The sequence below is a fragment of the Nesoenas mayeri genome (assembly GCF_963082525.1).
Source record: "Nesoenas mayeri genome assembly, chromosome: 1".
Lineage (NCBI taxonomy): Eukaryota > Metazoa > Chordata > Aves > Columbiformes > Columbidae > Nesoenas > Nesoenas mayeri.
The window spans coordinates 135,838,577-135,862,643 of NC_137541.1; the positions used below are offsets into that span (position 1 = coordinate 135,838,577).

At 37.3% G+C, this 24,067-nt stretch overlaps 2 protein-coding genes across 2 annotated transcripts in view; both read left to right on the forward strand.

The window, feature by feature from the left end:
- Positions 1–8,220, forward strand: RBM11 (RNA binding motif protein 11; the record flags this gene model as incomplete). Its single annotated transcript, XM_080350776.1, has 5 exons — positions 1–102; positions 3,826–3,988; positions 4,907–4,982; positions 5,723–5,816; positions 7,721–8,220. 5 exons carry the CDS (start codon positions 1–3, stop codon positions 8,051–8,053), a joined length of 768 nt encoding a protein of 255 aa, XP_080206902.1. The 3' UTR covers positions 8,054–8,220.
- A 3,229-nt stretch (positions 8,221–11,449) lies between these two features.
- The window catches only part of LOC308041276 (multidrug resistance-associated protein 1-like), a gene marked incomplete at its 5' end in the record, with an annotated part of 40,653 nt that continues 28,035 nt past the window's right edge, over positions 11,450–24,067 (forward strand). Inside the window, 8 exons of the mRNA XM_080345848.1 lie at positions 11,450–11,512; positions 12,931–12,992; positions 15,903–16,044; positions 17,431–17,588; positions 18,584–18,761; positions 20,379–20,633; positions 22,099–22,164; positions 23,319–23,456. Coding sequence (XP_080201974.1) covers positions 11,450–11,512; positions 12,931–12,992; positions 15,903–16,044; positions 17,431–17,588; positions 18,584–18,761; positions 20,379–20,633; positions 22,099–22,164; positions 23,319–23,456 — 1,062 coding nt within the window. The remainder of the gene's footprint in view (positions 11,513–12,930; positions 12,993–15,902; positions 16,045–17,430; positions 17,589–18,583; positions 18,762–20,378; positions 20,634–22,098; positions 22,165–23,318; positions 23,457–24,067) is intronic.

Sequence of the window (24,067 nt, forward strand, 5' to 3'; positions counted from 1 at the left end):
ATGTCCTCGCCGGGGCGGTCCGAGGAGGCGGACCGGACGCTGTTCGTGGGGAACCTGGAGAGCCGAGTGCGGGAGGAGATCCTCTACGAGCTCTTCCTGCAGGTGGAGGGCGGGTCCCCAGGGGCGGGACGGGCCCGCAGGGCGGAGGCCTCGGCGGCCCCAGCGGGCGCAGCGGCCGTGTTGTCCCTGGGGCCGGGCAGGGGCGAGGCGACGCCTCAGGCTGCGGGAGCGGCCGAAAAGCGGGAAGGCGGCGGTCTGGGCCAGGGCTGCTGCCCGCAGGGCGCTCGGCGGCGGGGGGGGAGCCCTTGCCCTGTTCCGCCTGTTGGCGGCCGCCGCTGCGACTCCGTGCGCCCGTCTCTCCGTCCTCGGCTTAGCTCCTCCTGGCCGTGCAAGGTTTTGGGGCTGCAGGTGGGCCCCAAGTTAGTGAGGAAGTTAAATAGTTTAAAGATGTTTTTAAAATCTTCAAGGTTAAAAAAAAAAAAAAGTCTTTTTTACACTTTTACAAATTATATTGTGAATAAAATATTTTTGATCAATAACTTGATTAAGAAAAATTAGGGTAAAACCTGAAAATGTGTTGTGCGGGGTTGAAACTGTTAATAAAGTGCGAGAGGCGGTAGTAATGATCTGGCTCTGGGCTTCCACCTAAAGATCTTTGTATCAAAATGGTTTAATGCTTGAGAAGACATTAAAAATTCCATCAGTGAGGTTTTCATGGAGGTGGTGGGAAAAAAATAAGGTGCTTGGGCTGTTTCAAGCCCAAGCTTAATTCTCTCTTTGGAAATAAACCATGCCAAGGAGGAAGGAAAACAGCGAAGACAGAAAATGTTAAGATGCAGACATGGCTTCAGTTTTGGTCTTGTATTGACAGCGTCTCTGGCAAAGCTGGGTTTATTAATTTGAAAGTAGTAAGGAAAAGAGTGGCCAAGATATGGAGAGGAGGAAGCATTATATCATTAAAACAAGCATCAAATTTCAATATGACAATAGTTGCTCATTATGGGCTTTTCCTGAATTTGTTTATGGTGTATTTGGTTTGGAGTTTTGTTTTGATTTTTCCTTCTGGTGTGATCTACATCCAGACTCTGACTGAACAGGTTCAGCCAACAGCTTGGTGATAAACCTGCTTCTTGCAATTCACTAATTGCCCCCAGTCTTAGAATGAACATTGCTTCCTTCTGGTGTGTTTGCAAAATAAAGAGTGCGAAAAAAGAGGTGGGCAGAATCATCTGTTCTCTTGCTCTTTCATTTGGTAATCAGAACTATTTCTATTCATCAGTTTTATTCCACTGATAAAGCTGTCTTGTTAACTAGGCAAGATCTAAGCATGTTATCCTATTTGCATTGAAAAGCTTTTCTGTTTTGGTATATTCTAACCCTTTGGAGTTATATCTCTTCCCCTCTCTTCCTAACTTTCAGCTTTTAACTTTTCCATAGAACTATCAAAGAAACAGTTGGTTTTTCTTTTTTTTTTTTTTTTCTTCCCATTTTCTATCCAGTATTCCTGCCTGTTTCCATTACTAAACAGTAGTCTGTTTTTTAACTTTAAATGTTAAGAAAGCTTGCCTTACCAGGGGACATTAGTAATACCACACAAATTCTGGTACAGAAGTCCTTTCCTGGGAAGTACACAGTTCAACATTCCTGCTGTGGTATAGTCCTAAAGATGCACTCCTGACCTGTAGCTTTTTCCCCATCAAATTGGGAGCAAGTATTTATTATTACTTCTAAACTATTAATATTTTTATTTATGAACAGGAAGACTACATACTTAAAAGACTGATCTGCAAAGGACTTGAGTTTGTTGCTTCTAGTTCTTGAAGAACCACATCCTCTTCATTAGGCAAATAATAACCAGAAGACTGGAGAGATGTCATTTTTATTAAAAATGCAGTGTAGTGCAGAACAACAACATAAAAAGAATCAACTCAAGCAAAAATAAGCATGTCAGAATCTTACTGAAATCCATTATTTAAAAAAAAAAAGCAAATGACGACAAAAAATCCCAACCAAACCAAATAACTCCACCAAACTTCAAGATATTTGGAAAGACAAGATCAATATTTTGAAGATTCACTGCACAGGACAACCTAGGTAGTATCCATTTCTGTATGGCCTGATTACCCTCTGCACCAATAATAAAAAATGGTACATTATTTTTGATCCTTTTTGTTTGTCTGTATGACTTCCCTACTTTCACTAGGGTTGGATGCATAGGGGGGAGCGTTTCATTTTTCAGCAAAAGCGTCTCATTTGAGTAGTTTATACACAGGTGGCAAAAGCGTGCAACATTATTATCACATGACAATCCTTAATGTCTTCAGTCTGACAACATGGAGGGTATACAAAGGGAGATGGTTCCACATCATCACTAAATGCTCAAAGCAGATAAATTACATGTTTGTTGTTTGACAGTAATTGTCGAAAATGCAGAATAATAAATTACTTTCTGTGCCTTATTTCTTTCATCTGAGCCTATGCTGTGTGTTTATTTTGAATGTTTAACTGTTTATGCAGTTTAATTGCTGTAAAGCTGGTATGAGTTAAATTGTGTTTGCCTGAAGCTATAGATGACTTTCGAGTGACTTTTACTGAAAAGTACATCTGGTGTCAGCAGTAGTAGTGGAAGCCACTTCTACCAATGAGTGCTATTTTTTGCTTTAGAACAATGAATTTTCCATCTACTATAGTAATTTAGACAGTTGGTGATTTTTTTAAATTTTATTTTTACTAGTGGATTTTTTGTAACTTCTGTCAGTTCATTGCTCATCTGGATATTATATCCTCCTAAAGTTAACTTGTTGCATCCTTAATACTCCTGAGCTGTGGCAGGAGACTGTTGTTGGCCATTTCTTTTTACTTGGCTAAATCAGAGGTACAGATGCATTGTTTGTTTTGATGAGAAACTGTTAATTCAGTGATTAATGCAGTGACTCAGTCTTCTGTAGAGAAAATTAATCATCTTTGATATCTGTTATGAAAATGACAGTTTCTTTGAAAATTGAACCAGTATTTATGGAATATCACTGCTTTAATTTGGTTCTAGAAGTACTATGCAAGGATTAAAATGGTGTGTGTAGGCAGAGATGGAACTTCTTTTCAATGGAAGATATTTCAGCCAAAGGGTTTGGAGTTTTGTTTTGTTGGTGGGGTTTGGGGGCTATTGTGAGGTCTCTGGTAGGAGGGCAGAAACAATATGTTATCTCTGATGAGATGATAGAGTCTCTTGATTCCTTCCCATGCAGTTGTGATGAGGGTCAGGCAGTACAGAGAACTTGTGGTGGTTCCAGAAGCACTTCTCTCTACTTGGGTTTGCTTTCCCACAGTGTTGATGCTGCCCATTTTAGAAATTCAAGGAAGAGTAAAAGAGAAGCATATTAATGGAGTAGGTCACTTCTGCATAGCTGGTATTATCAGTCAGGTTAGTTATTATGCTGTCCAAAAAAATCTCTGTAGTAGTTGTACTAACAGCTATACATGCATAAAAGGACTTCTGCTATGGAGTCAGTAAATTAGTCTTCCCCTTGCAGCAGCAATCATTATTATATTTTAAAAATAATACCTCCCCCCCCATTATTAAAGACTAAACATTAGCTGTGGACCGATGCTTGGTTCCCATTTAACATTTGTGGAGCTGTGGAGCTGATTTTTGTTTGTAGAAGGGTCAGAATTTGAGCTTGGGGAATATGGAGAGAGATTTTCAAAATTAGGTAGAGATTCTTATACTGACTATGACAAAATATACATCATTATTAAATATTCAAAACAGAATGAAGTGTCAATCTCTGTTAATTTCTGTGAGAAAATAATACAAATTTCTTTCAGGCTGGACCATTAACCAAAGTGACGATTTGTAAGGACAAAGAAGGAAAACCTAAGTCTTTTGGATTTGTCTGCTTTAAGCACAAAGTGTCAGTGCCTTATGCAATAGCTTTGCTGAATGGAATCCGCTTGTATGGAAGACCAATTAAAGTGCAGTATCGGTTTGGTATGTTTAGTAGTCTCAACAAATCTTTGTAATTTTTTTACATTTTAGTGACTATTTTTGAATCCTATAGTCTTTTATGAAGATGATGATTTACAGTTGAACAAATTACAGTCCATTCTTTTTAAGAAACAAAAACTTCTTGTGACTTTTGCATAGGGAAGGATTCAGTCTTTGTATTTTTTTGTTTACTAAGAGAATACAATAGGTTGGTTCAGAACAGCATAGCTTGCAAGTCAGCTCAGACCACACCATATGGAAAACATAGCAACACAGGTTTTCATGCCAGATTACATTTATGAGTCAGGTTGTGACTTTAACTTACAGTCTGGCAGGAAAAGTTGATTTGGCAAGTGCAGCAACTATCAACCTGTTTGATAGCTTTTATACTAAAGCCACAGAGTTACCAGAGCTCTTAAATGGAAGAGATTGTATTATAGTTTGAGGAATATAGTCAAATCAAGGTCACATTCTTCATTTTATGTTTATGAAAATAAACCACCTAGAAAGCTAATGATCAGGCAGCCCTGGCAACCCAAACATTAAGGACTCATGTTCCCACTGTGCACTGTGCCAGTCCTTACTCAGAGGCTGTACAGAGCAGTTGCTGGGTTTAAGTAAAATGGCTGAGGTTCCTAAAATCAGAAGCATCTCCTATGTCTGTAACTGAATGGGTATTATTCTGTTCTTGATTACTTTAACAGCTCTGATTTATGCTTCTGTAAGTGAATAAATGATAAATAAACATTTTCAAGCAGCAAGGATGGTATAGATTATCTGCCATAAAAAGGCGCCATATCTTTATATACTAGCTTAGATACACTAGCACACTGCAAATGACACAGAACACTTTCTGTGGTTTTAAGTTTTTAATTGAATAGTTGTAACTGAATAGTCATTATGCTTTTGTCTTATTTACAGGGAGTTCTCACTCAGAACTAAACAGCCCTACACATGGTTTTGAGAACTATATTGACTTATATTCACCTTCATATAGGTAACAAAGATAACCTGTGAATGAACTGCATGATTATAATTTTTAAAAAATCTTATTAAGTCAATTGATGCAACTGAGCAATCTTTAGGCTTTTCATTAGAACAGCTGTTGCATGCTATAGTTGCATCCCTATTGATGACTTGCAACAGGCTCTAATTAATGTTTGGTTGCTTAGCTTGCCAGAAGTTCAGTTAGCTTGAATTTTCCATTCTTTCTTTGTTTCTGCAAGATACAAGACCATCAGAGAATACTGAAATGTGGTGCTTGTGCTAAAAATATTTGCATTTGTTAAAGGAAAAAAAAAATATGACAACAGAGATTATCTTTTTAAACCCCACTGAGTTTATATCTGTATTTTTTGTGTGTATATATACAAGCAGCTTTCATGGACATATGAATGCACAGATATAAATCTGTTGTAATGGAAGTCTGAATACCCCAGATTAAATATTTTCAATGTTATAACATTTTATTTACAAATGTGACAGAACTCTGTGGAAGCTGAACTCCCATGGTGAAATCCAGAACACTTTTGTATCTCCACTTAAGTACATGTGAGGATTACTCATTAATTGAGCCTTTGGGTGTATTTTCCTTATAATGTTTTTCATGCAAGTTCAGTTAATATCTCAGTTGTCCTTTTGGATATACTCATTATAGCCCAAGAGTTAAGACTTAGCACTCTGGTAAGCATTTTGTGGTGGATGTCTAGTGTTTGTACATTTGCTTGTTTTTCCTAGGTGTCAGGAGCCTTATGGAAATCCTCCATTTCCTGTTACTCCTTTTCCAATGAACAGTAGTTTACCTTATGAGTACTCAGGCTTCCAAAAGATGGTGAGTTTGTGTTAAAAGTTAAAATTTGGGAGCTTTTTAATGAAGCTGAAGGTATTCTGCATTTCTGCAAACAACAGTGCTTATTTAATGTTTCAAAATGTGGTGTAGGCTGCTAACTTTGACTGTGTTAGGTGTGTTTATTTTAGCACTAAAGGGTACTACTAAACCAAACTGTTTTCTTTGTGCAGGAATGTCTTAAAGGTATATAGCTTAGGGAGGCTAGAAATATCAGTCTACAGACAGAGTGCTTTCCTGTGCTGTGTTCCAAAACAAGTCCCCTTTGTGAGACAACCTAACCTAGTAAAATTACAATCATGTAAGCAATACCTTCTTCATATATGGCTAATTAATTCAGGGAACCTCTTATCTCTTCTTCTCAATTCAGAAATGCCCAGCAGAGCTTTCAGATGTCCTAAAACTCCCCCAACAAATCGCCACTGTGCAAGTTAGGGCAACAACACTTTGAGGGTTCCTGGCCTGAAGTTCTTAATGTCCTTGCAGTTCTCACATTCACAATTTAATTTCACAGCAGTAGACAGAACCCGTGTGCCACTTCCCCTCCCACAGACCCTGGCACACAGAGCAATTCTTCTTGTCCTAATCTCTTCAGTCTTGAGATATTCTACAAGGCAAGTGATCTGGTCTCTTCAGATGGCAGCCTGTGGGCCAAACCCTACTCACCAAACACATCATGGAGCTTCTGAATCTGATGAGAATGGATCTGTAGGACTGAAGAAACCCAGCATTTAGTGTGAGGTACCATCTCTGGACAGCACTGCAGCCACCCAGTCTGACTGGAGGATGGCCAGCCCTTGGTAACTGTAGCAAGGATGAAGTCTGGGTAGATTTCTCTTGCTAGTTCCAATCTGAGCAGCAAAATGGAGAGGGTCTGTTCCTCCTTACACAGCTGTGGTGGCCAATTGCCTCCCCTCTTACCAGGCTGCACCTTCAGAAGAGCTGGTGCTTGCACAAACTTTCCCATCCCCTCCGCTCTGGTTGGAAGGCTTGGGAGTGTACCATCTCCCCCATTCTACTCACCAATAAACTCACTCCTAGTTGCAATGCTGTACGTAAACACTGAGAGCAAACTCAGCTGACCAGCACATATGACCAACAGCATCCCATTTTCTGCTTACTGGGAGGGATGATATTTCACTGTTTCTCCAATGCTAGTTTGTTGCAGCTTCAGCAGGAAGCGAGTTCCTCACAGGTGCCCCCTCACACATCTACTTCACTGTTATTTACATGAGCCAGGCAGGTTACTCACTTCGAGTCTGTCTGTACATGTAACGGACTCAGACATGCTACCCATAATTTTTCCAGTTACTGCCGGTCAGTAAAAGGCCGCTCTTTTCTGACCTTTGTAATTCTATTTCTTTATTTGGGCTTTGCATTTTATATGAGAGGGACTCTTGGGATACTACAGGGGCTGTAGCAAGAAGCTGGGCACTTCCTGCATCATTCCAAGTGCTTTGATCTAGGGATTCGCTATACCTTGTTGGAACGCTATGTTCCACATTAAAATTAGTTAAACCAGGTTAAAAAAATGGCATATGTGCATGTCTTTACATTAACAATAGGCATCACAGTTACAAATGTTTATAACATACATAGATGAAGACATGAAAGGAATGCCATGTTTGATTACCTTACGCAAAGACTAACTGGCAGTTTAATATTAAATTAGATTACGTCTCTGTTCCAACGTTGCTATGAAAGACTGTCTACCTTTTCCAACCATACTAGTTGATATAATAAAATACAGAATCTTTATTCTCAAACGTTATATGTTGGTTTTTTATAACTTATCAGTATTTTCATTGTAGAAGCTGTAATGCATGCAAAATTAAACTCCTCGGAATACCTCTTTACAATGTTAACAACTTAAGTTTCTGTTTCTCTAGATGAACTATTTTTTAGCACAGCAGTACACAGTGCAGAGTCCAATGGGTCAACAATTTCCTTACTATCAGATGACTCCACCACTGCCTTCAAATTTATCCTTTTCTCCTTATCAGAATCAAGCTGCAAATTTTAAGTCTGCACAGAGTACTTTTGAATTGGCCCTGCCACATTCAAGTGACTGTGAAGTGCACCAGGAGGATGAAAGCACCTCTAAAAGAAAGAGAGAACAGCAAAGCTGTGACAGTGACACTAGTATTGAGGATGACAAAATGAGACAAAGAGAACGTGACCAAAAATACAAGAAGCACAAAGCCAAGAAAAAGACACATTAATACTGGATAACTGTATTCTTTTTTTTTTTTTTTTTAATTTGAAATTATATTTGATATTTTTATTTGAGAGAAATTCAGTCTTTCATCTTTGCACTTTATTAAAAAGGAATGTTCAAGATTCACATTATTTTTGAAATATGTTATGCATAAAGTGTACTGATACTTTATTTAATCTCAACCTATTTAAAGAGGGAAGTACTATTTAAGGTACAGAAAACATTTAAGAAGATAAAGTTTTGCTAATAAAGGAAAAAAAATGAATTGGTTCCACACCTCTAAGAATCATGGAAGGCTGTTATTTCACCAATATGGAGACTTCATGAAAACACATAATTTCAGCCACTCATGAAGCCTATATATCACTTCCACCACTTATGGAAGGTATTTTTATGAATGGTGTAAGAATTTTATGGAGCCATTGAAGAACTGAAGTGGGCTAGAAATTCTAAGTGTCACATCAGAGGTGTGCTGGTCACTGAAGTATCAACACCTATAACTTTTTTCTGATTTAGCTCTGCTGTTACTTTCAATTAGGATCACCTTGTCTGGTTATTGGAACTGTTTATTTCCAGTAGTAAATTTGAGGTAAAATATGGACATTTGCACCTGAGACTTACATATCTATGAATACCTGAATGTATGTACTTTATGGCTGCAGTATGTACTGACTAGAACTACATGCATATATATGCATCTTTCAAATTACTCTCTGGTGTTTTATTTGCTTATTTGTGAGTCTAAATGTTAATTGTAACAAATGGTTGAAAAAATTAATATCTGATGGCACAAAAACATGAGTCAGTGGAGTTAGTACTACCTCTTAAGAAGAGTTTTTCCCTTGTTTAGCAGAGGAACAATAAACTTCTAAAAAATAAATCTCATATCGTGATAAATCAAGATAGTGAAATGACCTATTTTCTGTCTTTAACAACTGCCACAAACAACCTATAGACAGATATAGAGGTATTGTCTTATACAATACCAAGCACAGGTGAAACACTTTTAAGATCCTATTAGATGAGAAAGCAAAAAACTTAGTTTTAAGCTATTTAACACTACTTAATGTTAAGTCTCCAGACTAGGTATAGGCTTCAAAGCAAACCTGACAGTAAAAATGGATTTTTGTTTTATCCAACTCAGTTTTCTTGTTTATAAGATTGGGTTGCTTGAAAGGAATACTTTTCGTCCTTACACTGATATTGAGAAAGAATATCCAAGTTTACTGGTCTAAAGGCAGTGTGTTTTACAAGCCTAAATAAGTTATAGAAATGGAAGAATGTTTAGCTTGCAGTGATTTCTATTTTGTCTGATAAGATAAATCATAGCTAATACAATCACTTTATCAAGACACAGCTTTTTACTTCCCAAAAGGATTACTTCTTGAGCCTAAGAGACATTCCTATAACGCCACAGTATGGCACTCTTGCAGTGTCACTAGCAAGTTAATTCAACCTTCTATAGAAAGAACTTACATAACAAAGGTTTGTGCCTTAAATATGATTTATGCCTTATGTTTTAAGAAACTTGCCAAGTCTGCCCAGTCCCTTTCCCTTTTTCCCTCTAGCCTTCCACACAAACACTTGCCTCTTTAACTTTCCCCTTTCCCCCCACCCCCAGGAGCTTTAGGACTAAGCTATGTAGATGTAATCTAACTTCTCTTCAGAGATACTGCTGACATTATATGCTGACATTATACCAGGAAGTCACTGATCACAAAAGTTGCCACAATAAAAAAGTTAAAAATTAAAATACACCGTATTCTTTTACTCTGTTTCCTATGTTAAAGACATTTAAATATAATCAAGTAGAGGAAGAATATGTTAACTAACAATAGCTTGAGTTAGCAGTGAAGTTCATCAGACAAAAGAGAAAACAGATGGATGCCCAAACCAGTCAGCCTACAGAAAGAGAAGCCTAGTCAGGTCTATGCTAATGTGCCTTTATCAGGCTTCCCTAGTGGATAGATAATATGTTCTGTGCAACTGTACTCTACAAAAGGAATGTCAAGGAGGATCATGTTGCATATGACTGATAAAAAAAAAAATACAGTTCTTCTAAGGAAGTAATTTTTCTTACCTTCTCTCTTCCCATCTTTATTTTTTTTTCTTTTTTCTTTTTTGCTTCCTGAGAGACGTATGGGTTTTAACACCTCTCAATATCCACTTACTGAAAACTCATCAGTGTGTTAGAAGAAGAAAAGCTGGGCATGTGGGAATGTGCTAAAATTACTTTAGCCATAACTAAATTTCTTTGTACATCTGTTAACTTCAGACATCACTTTAGTAAGGGCCCCAATGATATTTTAATTACATTGTCACCATGTTTAAGAAATTAAGTACTGGAAACAACAACAAAAAATATCACTTGAGTTTGGCCTTGCCCAAATATTTTGTAAAGCCCCATCTGTTTCAGTCGCTTTTATAATTTTTTATGAAATTAATGTTTTCTATGTTAGTTCCGATTCTAAATTATTTTTATTTTGTCCTGGTCTTTCACTTCCCATGCTGCTGGCTGGCCACAAGGCCTTGCTTCCCCTGCTATCACATACGTCTTGTGTTTAGACTTGTTTCTCTGTATTTTATTATATGGAATGTGGTGCATGGTTATTTCCATTACAACCTCCCAAACTTTTGACAAATCAGTATCGCTGCATTCAGTAATGCGTTCTCATTTAAGGCGGTAAGTAACAAGAGTCAAAGGGGCGGTGCCGTATTAATTATAGAGTAAAACAGATACTGATTTTTATTAACTTTTGGGAAAACTGTATGTTCAGGAAAAAAATACAGCAATGGGAAATCACTATTACAGCTTCTTTCCTACCTAAACTTAAATACTAGTGAACAAGTTGTATGAAGCCTCCAAAAAGGAAAACTACAGAGTATTAGGAAGTAACAAAGGTCAAAATTTGCTGATCTGATACACAATCTGCCAGAGCTCCCAGTGCTGGTTCTACAGAAATGCCCAAGTTTCACTTGCCAGCCCCAGCTGGAGTCCTTTGGTCGACAAGAGGGCATTTGCTTTCATACCACCCATTTGCCCATACCACCGCATGCAGTTCCCTCTCCAGTTCACTTTGCTCACTGGCACAACACACGAAATAACACCAACGAGACAAAAATCACAGGCAGACCCTTCCCTCGTCAGCTGCAGGTCGCGTTTTAGGGCACAAAATGCCTTAAATGCACTAGAAGGTAGGGCTCGGCCGTGGCTGCAGAGCTACCGGCTGCCTCCCTCCTCGGGCCCCGCGGGGCTGGGAAGCCACAGTCCCCTCTGTTTCCAAGCTGCGGGGAAAGGCCGCGCAGCCGCCCTCACCGCGCCTCCCCCGCCGGCCGCCTCCCGCCTCCCTCCTCCGCCGCCGGCTGCCCGGGGTGGCAGGATCCGCTTCGGGCAGGAGCCATGGCCGCCTCCCCTGGGAGGCAGAGCGGCTGCTACGAGCGCCTGAATCCCAGCGGCAAGAAGGTGACGGAGCGCGGAGGGGGCGAGCGGGGAGGAGGGTGGGCGACCTTCCCCCCGGGAGCCTGCCTGATGACCGGGGAGAGAGCCAGCCGCCGGCTCCCTCCCGGGGACACTGGCAGTGGCAGCTTTAATGGAGTTTCACGTAGGTTTCATGATAGAGCTGCGTCAAAATAAAATAATTACCGCTAATGGCGACTGGGATGTATCCTTTGAATTTCGAAGGAGGGAGTAAATCTTTAGGCCAGCGTTGCATTCCAGTATTTCTTATAATAATGAAGGGAATAGGAGCTGTGGCACGGGTAGGAATAAGATTTGAGCGAGGAGTGTTTGTGTCCATGACTTCGGCTGTATTCTTCAGTAGTAAAATGGATAGTTAGACAAACGATGCTGTTTGGATGTAAAATCCAGAAATCGTAATGGACCATGGTGAACGCTTATATCTGATAGTGAAGAGCAAGCAGAGGCACAAGAAGATATCTTTATTAGAGAAGGAGAGCATACATACTTGTTTATTTGTTTCTTGGCTGATCATTTAATAATTTGCTTTTCATTGGAAGTACAAGAAAAATTGTGGAAAACATACAGGATATCAGAGCTCCCTCAACATATGTTTTTGATATAGGTGGGTTTTTTACACCACCTGCTGAAAAGATCTGTAACTGCATCTTTATGTTAGAAATGATTTTAAGCCGGTACTTACTAAAGGGCAGAATTTCCTGTCTAGGTGTGCTGAAGTCGTTCTTGGGTGTGGATACACATCCCTCAAGAAGTATGGGAGAGTTCATATCTGTTTGCCTCTATTGCACTTATCTCCAGTGACTTAGGAAATTGGCAGCAGTGCACAAACCTCATATCCTTCTCCTCCTTTATATGTACAGTACATGATAGTAGTACTTGATGTCATGTCTGAAAGAAGTTTGCTTTGAAGTTGATAACTTCCAATAGCTAAGTTTTCAAATAAGCGGAAAAAAAGTCAAGATTTTAACCAGCAAAGATTTAAGAAAGGTTTGCGTGTATTGGACACAGAATCATAGAATCAGAGAATATCTCAAGTTGGAAGGGAGCCATGAGGATCATGAAGTGAAACTCACGTGCTTTACTGTTGGTGTGATCATACTCTAGGGTATGTGTAAACAGTGTAAAATCGAGCTGAGATGGTGGTTAATATGCTCTTACAGTGAGTTAAGTTGTTCTAGTAAGTCATGAGACTGTAGATCTCTTTCATTACTTATACCTTGTGTTAGAGTGTGTTCCTGAGAGAAAACAATAGAAAGAACTGTAGGTATAAAAGCTATTATAGCTCCAAATTAAATAGCTCCTGAAAACTACATGTTTAGTAAAAGAAAAAGAAAAAACACAACTTTTTTCTTCAGTCTTTCAAGTAACATTAATACTTTTTCCTTTTTTTCTTTATTAAACAGAAACGTAGCCCTGAAGAAAATGTTTTTTTCTTCAGTAAATTAACATATTCCTGGTTTAGCAGGTGAGAATTTAATAGTCTGCTTGTTGATGTTCATTGATGCTCTCAGAATTACAGAGCATTTACATTCCACACCATCATTCTGGCTCGACCCTGAGATTGTTGTTTTGTACAAAAATCAAAGCTTACGACTTTTAGAGTTCATATTCAAATATTTTGTTTGTTTATACAAAAAGTGTTGTTTACGTGTAGTAACAGTCATTTTTACCTTATCTTGTGGCACTATTTAAAACATTAATATTTTGACAACTAAGCACAACATTCTTGTCACAATAGACAATATTTTTAGACAACAGGACATAAAAGGCCGAATTAAGCTATCCTTTTTTATTTATTATCTGTGTAAAGTTCAGCGATAGACAGGTTTCCTTTATACTCCATATTGTGATACAACAATTTGATATATTTCCAGGAACAAATATTCAGTAGTACATTTAAGGTACTTAAAGGTACTTTTCATGCTCCTTTTCCTTCCTTTTTTATGGCAGGCCGCATGTTATTACTGTAAATCACTTGCTCATAAACACCAATAAAGTCCCTTCACTTCTTGGGAGACTGTCTACTTGAAAAACAGGAACTGGAAGCTCAACTATATCGTCAGACAGCTTCCTGTCACTTAATATTTTGGATGTTTTATCTAACAATTTCATGCATTATGTCTTGTGACTGTTAGTAATTTTTAACATTTTTATTTTTTCTTCTTTAAAAATCATTTGAGTCAGACACATACACTTCAAAATCCTAAAAGTGAGAAAAAACATTTTAGGAGTATTATAACTGGTTTTTGTGTTATTCAGTATTATTAATTTTAAGGAAGGAAAAACTGAAAATGGTATTTATTGTTAATAAGCTGAGACAAAACAGTCAGATTGTTTCAAGGATTCAAAGTATTCAGTTAAACTCAGGCCCCGTTGAAGTTAGGAGTCCACCATCAGTTTTAAAGTAGCTTTGTTTTTACCAGTCTTTACATTCTACACCATAAATACTAATTTTAAGTTTTTCTAGAAAGTTATACAGTGTACTAAGCGCAGTACTTCCGTATGATGTTTATGTGTTCATCACATCACAGCATTCACCTAAATGTTGAAGCTAGACTATCCTTTGTATTTTTAACCAGTTTCACAGTGTTTAACAGAAGATAGGAAAACAAACAAACAAAAACCCAAACCAAAACAATGAATAAACAAAAACTCCACAAACAAACAAAACAATACAAAACCCAACAAAATAAAAACCAAACAGTTCTATTAAGTGAGAGCTTATTTAGCTATGAAATAACTGGATGCAATTAAACAAGTATTGTCAATGTTAGATATGTTCCCCTTTCTCATCACCAGCAAACACAATGAATTATGGCTATTATATACTCGCCTTAAGTGCTTGCAATCTAAATGAAGAAGTCTCAAATTAGTTGTTACATAATAAACCCATAATATTATAATAATGTAGATATGTATGTAATAATATCTAATAATAATTTCTTTGGAATTCAGGAAATCTGGAGATTGTGGTGTGGGGGGCATTGTTAGATCTGTTTATCCTCTGGCAGCAGTGAGTTTTAGCATTGAAATGAGTTATGTAGAATTCTTAAACAACAGTTCCCACTCAAGTACCAATTGATCTGCTTTCCTCATCCATCTCAAAAGCTGGCACTCTTGGTGAAAAGCTGTATTATTTTTGCCTTAATTTATCAAGCGTAAGGCAAATTTCACTTTGTGTTAACATTACAGCTTCTGTAGATGTTTGTGTAGCCCTTGGGGATAGTGAGGTCCAACCCCACCAGAATTTTACAAGCGCCAAGAAAGTGTTTTAGAGTCGTATCTTCTGGCCTGTGCTCAGCACCATGGCGCACATGTTGGCCCAAAGCCCGGTGCTGGCACTCACTGGCAAAGGAGTGAGACACTGGATGTGCACGCTGGAGATGACGGACACTGCACTGATACTGCAGCCTTCAGGGCAGGAAATGCCCACCAGCTAGAAAGTATGAGAGCTGCCACTGAGAGGACACACGCTCCAGTGTCTCTGCGTGTGTCTCTTGTTGATTCCTAGATGTTAGAGAACATTGTCAACGTTAATCTTTTTGTATTTTCCTCGCCTCAGAAATGGTGTGGCATGGTTTGCTTTGAGTTGTCATAAATCTGACATGCTGATCAGAAAATTCCAAATCGTATGTTTTTCTTTCATGGTTCCTTTAGATTCAGTGTATACATCAGCCCTATTTTTGCCATTTTTAAGATCAGTTTCAGTTTTTGTTGACACTTAGGTGGGTAAAAGCACTTGTTGAAACAAATTTTTAATAGCTGAAGATCTGCGGTGAGGAAACTTCGATTGTACTTGTGCTGAAACTCAGCAGTTTAATGTTGTTACCTTGGTTAAAGATGAGCCCCAGCATAATGAGTCACCATCCCTGGAGGTGTTTAAAAGACACGTAGACGTAGCACTTAGGGACATGGTTTAGAGGTAGACTCGGTAGCGTTAAGTTAACGGTTGAACTCGATGATCTTAAGGGTCTTTTCCAACCAAAATGATTTTGGGATAGCAGTCTTGTGATAGAAAACATATTTAATTCCAGATCACAATAGTAAGTGGGTAGTGATGCTACATGTTTGTTTGTTTATTTTCCTATAAAGAAATATGGGATGAGAAATATAGACAGATTCTGAGGTACAAAGGTTCCTCAGAATTTGCTGTTGGGATGTAACAATCTGCTTGGGCCCTTCTTCAGGTGAATTTCAGTGTATTTAAGGTGACTGTGTTCCAGTCTTTAGTCTGGAGCCTTTATAGGATTACATATATTATTTTGATTATAGAGTTTATGTGTATCCACTAAATTATATCATTAACTTTTTGAGTTAGTTCTGCTTGTTTCGTCTGCTGTATTTCATTCTGTCTACATTTATTGCTTTCTTTCAGACTAATATCTATAGGCTACAAGAAGCCGCTGGAGAGATCTGACCTGTTTGAACTGAATGAAAGTGATTCACCGTACACTGTGTGTCCTAACTTTGAAAAGCAATGGAGAAAAGAAATCCACAAGTCTACCACAGGATTGATGGTAGCTATAATTTTGATGAGGCAATATCCTTTCCTGAATTTAAGGAGTCTAGAAGCTGGAGAAGATTTCTAAGATCTTGTTTATTCAACAGCCTATGCTTTGTAGATGACAAAGGCCACTCAGTGTTGTGATTGGTGATCTCTAATATGGCTATAAGATTTTTTCTAAATTGTTTAAGTTCAAACTTACCTCTGAAAAAGACATCTGGTTACATTTTAACACTTCAAGTGGCACAGAATCTACTGTGACTGACACTGAATCTACTGGGACTTTGGTGATTGTCATCTTTGTCAAAAGTTTCCAACTAATAACTTGTCTGTTTCCCTGTATCTTATCTTTGCATCTGTATTTTAGGTAGGTAGAGAAGTCTGTTATCAGCATGCTTATCAGTAGACACTCTGGTTTACAGAACACGAAAACAGGCTTCAGTTTTCTTTAATTTTAACAATATTGAGTTTTGCAGATATTTGGGGTTTTTTTTGCTTGAGTTTTGCTATATGACTTTCATGTAAATCCTTGACAGTTTCAGTCACAGTTATTATTTTATTGTTGCAGTTAAAGTGCACTAGGAGCTCTGTAGTGTTAGGAAGTTCACAGGACAGAGGACCTGATTTGTAAGTCCAGTAAGAGTGTCGCTTTTGGTTTTTATTGGCTTACTGAGAAGAGGGCTCCTGCAGAGTCTGACCTTACTGCATCTCTTCAGTATTTTTCTTACCTATTTGTAGATTTGCCCTTTCTTTCATTGCTGGTATATACACCAAGACCCTTTCTATCAAGGTATTTTAAAAAGTATTTTTTAGTAAGCATAATTTTGAATTCAGATAGTTTTTATTATTCAAGTAATCTGTAAAAAAAATCCTGTCCTTCCTCACTGTCATAATTAAGAGGGCTTTTTTTTTCTTTTTTTTTTTGAGCCTTTGTAAGAATAATTGCACTTGTTTGAGCTAAATTCAAACTGAAAAAAATAGCTCCCTGACAACTGAAAATAATCTGAAAGAATAGAAGAGTTATTCAACCTTAAATATAAAATGGCTGTAAGTCTTCCATAAATGAAAACGTATTTATGTTGAAGCTTACCTCTGTTATACAGGTTTTTTGACCTGTGATAATCATTTGAGGATTCAATTATTTTCTGATTATATTAGTGGATGATTGGGTCAACCATAGAAATTGTATTTATCCTTTCTGGAAAGACTACTAGCCAGGAAAAATAAAACCAGACTTTGTTTCTTACTCCAAAGCTTTTCTTCTTACTGCAGAAATCATAAGTACAGTGATGACTTTAGATGGACAGTCTAATATTACATGTTTTCTGTTTGTAAATGTGGATGAAGTTAAATTATAAAAAATTATCTTAGTTCTGTACATATTTTTGTAATCTTGCAGGCTTCTTACATCCAAAGAGTGCTATTTAAGAAAACAAGTTTTCATGGACCATCTTTGGTTTTGTCATTATGGCAAACATTTAAGTTTTTGTTGATTAAAGTTGCATTTCTGAAAGCTACAGCTGACATTCTGGCTTTCATGAGTCCACAAATAATGAAGTAAGTTTTTAATGTGTTTCACTTTATGTTCAGAGAGTAATAATAAAGCTAAAGGGTTACTAAGATCAAAACCAAACTAAGCAACAGCGTAGATGTGTGTCTTATTTGTTCTCCCCACCCTGCTCCAGTGATTATCTGAAGATGATCTAATCAGGGAAAGCTCAAAGACATCAGGAATTTCTCAGCCAAAGGCCTGTAAAAAAATCAGTAGAGGTTCAATTCCAAAATGTTAAGAAAAATGAAGTACCAAGATATTTAACTTCCCCTCTTTTTTGACAATATTTTTGCATCACTATTTAAAAAACAAAACAAACACCTAAATGTAAAATGATACCTCCAGCTTCAGCATTTAATGGAAAACTACAATGACTCTGTTGTTATCATGTTGTTGGTACCATGAGGTTGGTGGAAGTGGTTTTTAGAAATTGTGCTTACCACAGAAGTGTTCAGATTTTATCAAATACCTGTGTGTTTAGAAATAAAAGAGTTAATGAACAGAATTATTGTTAATCCCCAATCTGTACCCTGATTCACTGTAATCCTGAACAAAATTGTTAACCGTAAAATCTATTTGAAGACATTATGGTTGTCGGTTATTTAAGATAACTTTTTACTAACACAAAAGTACAAATATTCCTCTAGATTTGTTTTCTCTCTTACTTTCATGGTTGGTAGTTGAAACCTTTCTAAGTACAAAGATTTTTTTTTTTTTTTTTAATGCCATTCTTTGTTTGTACTCCCTTTTCAGTGATGTCAGCAATAGCACATTCATGTCTAGAATAGTATTTGAGAATTGTTTCTAAGCTAACAAGTTCAAAAACACAGATCAGACCTGCCTTATTTTTAACATCACATTCCTTTGTAACCTTCTACCACATCTGGATCCAAAATTGACTTAATTAAACAAGTTACCAGCATATCAGTTAATTGAACTTTTTATTATTGGTTGTTGACTTAATGCACAGAATTTAAAATTTCTTTTACTTCATTTTCAGAGCAATTATTATGGTCAATGAAAATCATCCCAGTCCTTATGGGAGTGGATATGGCTATGCTTTTGCCCTGTTTTTTGTAGCTGTCTCACAAAGTCTTCTCCATCAGTTATACCAGCGTAACAACATGCTCACTGCAGTCAAAATCAAGACTGCAGTTGTTGGCCTGATATACAAAAAGGTAATGATGTATTCTTCTACTTTTCTTTCAAAACAAAAACTGAAATAAACACAGTGTTAAAAGACAGCATGCTTACCAGCATGATCAAAACCTAAGATGTTATACACTGGTGACAGGCTAACAGATTGACTTTATATTTTGATGGTTGTTTATTTATAATAATTTGGAATGTCAGCAGCATTTCTATTATAAGACTCTAATATTGAAATTACATACTTTTGTCAGCCACCTGTACACACATAATATTGGAGATATATGTAGAAACTGAACTCTTCCTATTTTTGATCATGGGTTAATTTCCCAGACTTACTGAATGAACTGTGGAAACGTTTTAGGTTGCATGTTCGATAAAAAGTAAGGGTACATGTGATCGCTTTTTTTACTGTATAGTAGTAGTGAATATGACAAGCTGAAGTTTGCCACATTGTCTCCTTTGGAGGCTGAAATTTCCCTCCTGATTTTAGTGAAATAGATTTTCTATTGAGTTGAATACACACTAGGTTTGGTGTGTTTCAGATGTTTAAAAGATGCCTAACTACTGTGGAAATCTATCTATATCTTATCCTACCTTTAATAAGATCTATTGAAGTGGCAGCATGATTAACTATGAGAAAAGCAGGTGCTGTTATAGTAGATGTAAAAGTAGCTTTCTGACCTGCAAAACTTAAAAATGTTTATTATACTGTTAATATGTAGCAAATGAGATGAAGCCAGTTTCTTAGCCAGCCTCCAGTAAACCTTTAGTTTACTTTGTTATGAACATGACACATTGGTCTTTTTACTGCAGTATTTAACTATTGAACAAGTTAAGGAAGCCACAAAATAATCCAAATCTGAAATAAATTACTGTCTTTGTTAATTTAAAATACAGTCTCTTTTCCCAAGAGAGTCACATCAATCTTTTGACATTGAGTTCTCAGGTATTTTCTGAACCAGTACACAAAATTTCACTTGCAAGTTGCAAAAATAAAGGAATTCATTCTCTCAAGTTACATATCAAGGTGTGTCAGTATGTCAGATCATGAACAGAGGAACAGAGGCTCCAGGTAGGGTGGACACATCTTCTGGCAGGTTTTCACAGCTACAAGGCAAAGAGACAGGGTAGAAATAGAGCATCTTCCTCTCTCTGAGTGGACTCGAATAGCAATGCTGGGGCAGGCTGTGCTTTGCATGTTGGATGGATGGTGGAGCAAGTTGCTGCAGCTCTGTCTTGGTACATGCAGGAGTTGCAGGTGACAATGATAAATGTGAGGCACTAACACAGAGAGAGTGTGTCTGTGTACGTCTGTTTGGGCGTGTGTTTGGGTGTCAATCCAGAGACACCCGGGACTTGTGGTATCAGCCTGCCACAGTGAGATTATACGTGTGTTTGCTGTGAAGCTGGCTGTTGCTGGTGCCTGCACAGGAATGTTCTAAGCTAGACCAAGGCTGAGGCTTTCTGAACCCTCTTTGCACCATGTTGTCCTGTTTGTTTACTATAAAGTGTTGCAAGTCTGTTTCGGCCTTCCTCTAATAATCCTCCTTTTATCTTCTCCTGGGCAGCTAAACCCAGCAAAATTGTTGATATATGACATCTGTGGTTGCATTTTGTGACAATATGACATTTTGTGGTTGCAGGCCTTAACTTTAGCAAACTCCTCACGACGAAACTATACAACTGGGGAAATTGTGAACCTGATGTTAGCAGATGCTCAGCAACTCATGGACCTAACTGTAAACATCAACCTGTTGTGGTCAGCACCATTTCAGATCGTCATGGCTGTCGTCTTTCTCTGGCAAGAACTTGGTCTCTCAGTCCTAGCAGGTGTTGTGGTGCTTCTTTTGGTTATACCTATAAATGCACTAATTGCAGCCAAAGTAACAAGACTGCAGGTGAGATATTTAAATAAGCATTGTAAGAATAGATTAAATTGTCATAATACAACTGGGGGGTCAATTATGCATGTATAAGAATACTATTGGTACATCTAAATGAAACCCGAAACACATGAACAACACCAAGCCACAGCTGTTTGTCATTGACGGAGGAAAAACATAACTGCAGTAAGAAAGCCATATGTTTTTTAGCTAACCTAGTATTTAGGTTGAATATCTAAATTTTCATTATACTCAAACAATACCTTTATATTAGTAAAAATTACTGTATGGCTCAATTTAGGAAATGGCTCTGTTTTTACATATCGTGTGAGTTAATGCCATTAAATAAGGGATTTTGTAGGATTATGGCTTTCTTCCTCTATTATTGTTCAGGTTAAGCTGCTTACTCAAATTTAGCACATTCTCCTGAGACAATTGGAATTCCCATAGCGGTACTGCATGTGTTCTGACTTCTTTTCTGCTTCTCTGATGCTACAGTTCTTTTGGCACTGTATTGCCTGTTACTATGACAATTTCTGTGAGCTACACTGAAAAAAAAAATACTACAACCTTAAATTTTGCGTTGCTATCAAGACAATTATTTCTCTCTGTCTGATTCTGCCTTAATGGTGCCACATGTAGTGAAGACTTTGAGACTCCGTAAATTCCTTTGTAAGGCTGTGACAGTTTAGAAACATTGGAAAAAACCTCAAATATCCTCTCACCTCTTTTGCAGGTGAGGTGCAGCATCTGCATAGGCACTTAGGTCCCTACTGTGATATGAAAGACAGAGGAGAAATACAAAGGACAATAAAATAATTCTAAAAGTTTGGAAATTATTGTATACGAATAAGACTCAAAACATTAAAAAGGCTGTTAATTACTGTCTTAGAAATGCGAGATGCAGAAGAGCCTCAGTGTAGCGTATGATTGAGAAGAATTTCTGTGTTTCTTTGATTGATTCTTTCAGTAACAATGTATTAACCGCTAACAGAGGAAAATTTCTTCCTGACTCCTGTATATATACATATACGTGTATATAGTGTTTTATATCCATATAGTATTATGTATATATTCAATTATGTGCATATATATAGTATTATATGATATTGTTATTGAGTCTCTATTTACCTGCTTAGTGATTTTGAAGATTAAAACCTTATTATGACTGCTGAACACCCTGGGAACTAGAGCCTGTTAAGATCTTAATTCAGTGTGCAGAAAAATGAACAAAAATTGAAATATACTCCTTAGGTTATTTTAGGGGAAAAATTCAATTTTAATATATTTAATCTTTTAGTGTAGTGATTTTTTTTTACTACATATACAGCTGAAAGTGGTATAACTGCAGTGCTAGTGTGTTTTTCACCAAGGTAAAAAAAAACATAGAAGTTGTTTATTGTTTACAGTACACTGTGTATTTTACTTTCCAGAAGTTTTGCTTATTGGATATTGAAAAAAATTTCTGTCTTTTACCCAGAAAAGCCAAATGAGGTATTCAGATCAACGAGTCAAGCTACTAAGTGAAATGCTACATGGAATAAAGGTAATAGCACAACTAATAAGGTTTTTGTTTTGGTTTTGGTTTTTGTTAGATTGTAAAGACAGAAAGTAAGTTATTTAAAAAAACAAAGGTTTTGTGAGTAACATTTCAGCTGATAATGATAAAAGTTTAAGGAGAAAATGTGTTTTAACATAATATATTTGAAGTGGTTTTGGAAAATACTTACTGGTATAATTTGGTTTGAAAAACTTCCTATCCATGATGCATTAGTGCATCTCCCCTCATGAGGCCACATCTGGAGTATTGTATCCAGTTCTGGGCTCCCCAGTTTAAGAAAGACAAGGAATTACTGGAGGGGGTCTAACTACGAAGATGATCGGGGGCCTGGAGCATCTTTCTTATGAGGAGAGACTGGAAGAACTGAGTCTGTTCAGGCTGGAGAAGAGAAGGCTGAGAGGGGATCTTATCAATGTTTATAAATATCCCAAGGGTGTATGTCAAGAGGATGGGATCAGACTCCTTTCAGTGGTGCCCAACAATAGAATGAGGGGCAACAGGCACAGCCTGAAACACAGGAGGTTCCATCTGAATCTGAGGACAACCTTCTTTACTTTGAGGGTGCCAGAGCACTGGAACAGGCTGCCCGGAGAGGTTGTGGAGTTTCCTTCTCTGGAGACATTGAAAACCCGCCTGGATGCATTCCTGTGTGATCTGCTCTGGGTGAACCTGCTTTAGCAGGTGGGTTGGACTAGGTGATCTCCAGAGGTCCCTTCCAACCCCAACCATTCTGTGATTCTGTGAATTTTACTGTCACATTTTTAATGAGAGTGGAAAGTATGTTAATAGATGTTTGAAAAGCTTAAGCAGAGTGAAATTTTAGTGTAGAAGAAAAGCACTTTTAAAAGTTGTCTCATTTTTATGTTATTTGTCCTGTTTTGAAATAAATCAGCTCATCATTTATGACACAAAGGGGACAAGTTGAAATCTGAAGAAATAAGAGTGACTAGAGCATACCTTCCATAAGAACAACCTAAGTTACATTTATCTCAGGTCTTGCTTTTGTTTGTAAAACATTCAGATTTTTATAGTTTGGCATTGCTAAATACTTGAAAATGACATTTGGAGCATAAGCTTATTTTCTGAAGCATGGTCATTGGTTTTTTATTTTATTAAAATATGTTTGTTTGATTGCCTAGATCCTCAAACTTTATGCATGGGAACCTGCTTATCAGAGGAAGGTCATGAGCATTAGAGAATGTGAAGTGGATGTTTTGAAGTCATCTGGGCATCTGACAACTTACTCCATGCTAACATTGACGTGTATTCCTTTTATGGTTTGTTTTATAAAAATATTAATTAATGCAGGACTGTTTCTCATGGTCTCTGTTGCTTTAGTAGCTGAATGGCTTGCAAATATTGCCTGACAGCATCTCAAAACATTTAATTTATCAACACAATATATTTGAATTTTCAGGTTCTAATAGTATGTATATGACTAGAGAAGAATGGGAGAGATTATGGCCTGACAAAGCTTTTAAAGACCTCTATTAGGAAGTCAGAAACCAAATCCAAAGCTCCTGAATCTCATTTCACTGTTTTAGTCATACTGTATCTTTTGCATAGTAATCAACTACCTTCATAATACTCTTCCTTTTTTAAGTTTTAAGGGAATACATTTTTTATCTGTAAATTTTAGCTATCCCTTCTTGAACACTCAACCTCTATATACATGAAAACCAAAACCCAAACAAAACCAAAGAAAACAAACAAAAAACCAACCAACGAACCAACCAACCAAAAAAACCTACAAAACCAAAGCAAAACAAAACAAACAAACCCACCCCAACAAACAAACAAACAAAAACAACCACAGAGACAAGGAAAAAAAACCCCAAAACCCACAAATTCATCCTAGCCTTGTTTTGGTGGAATTCTATTAAGATTT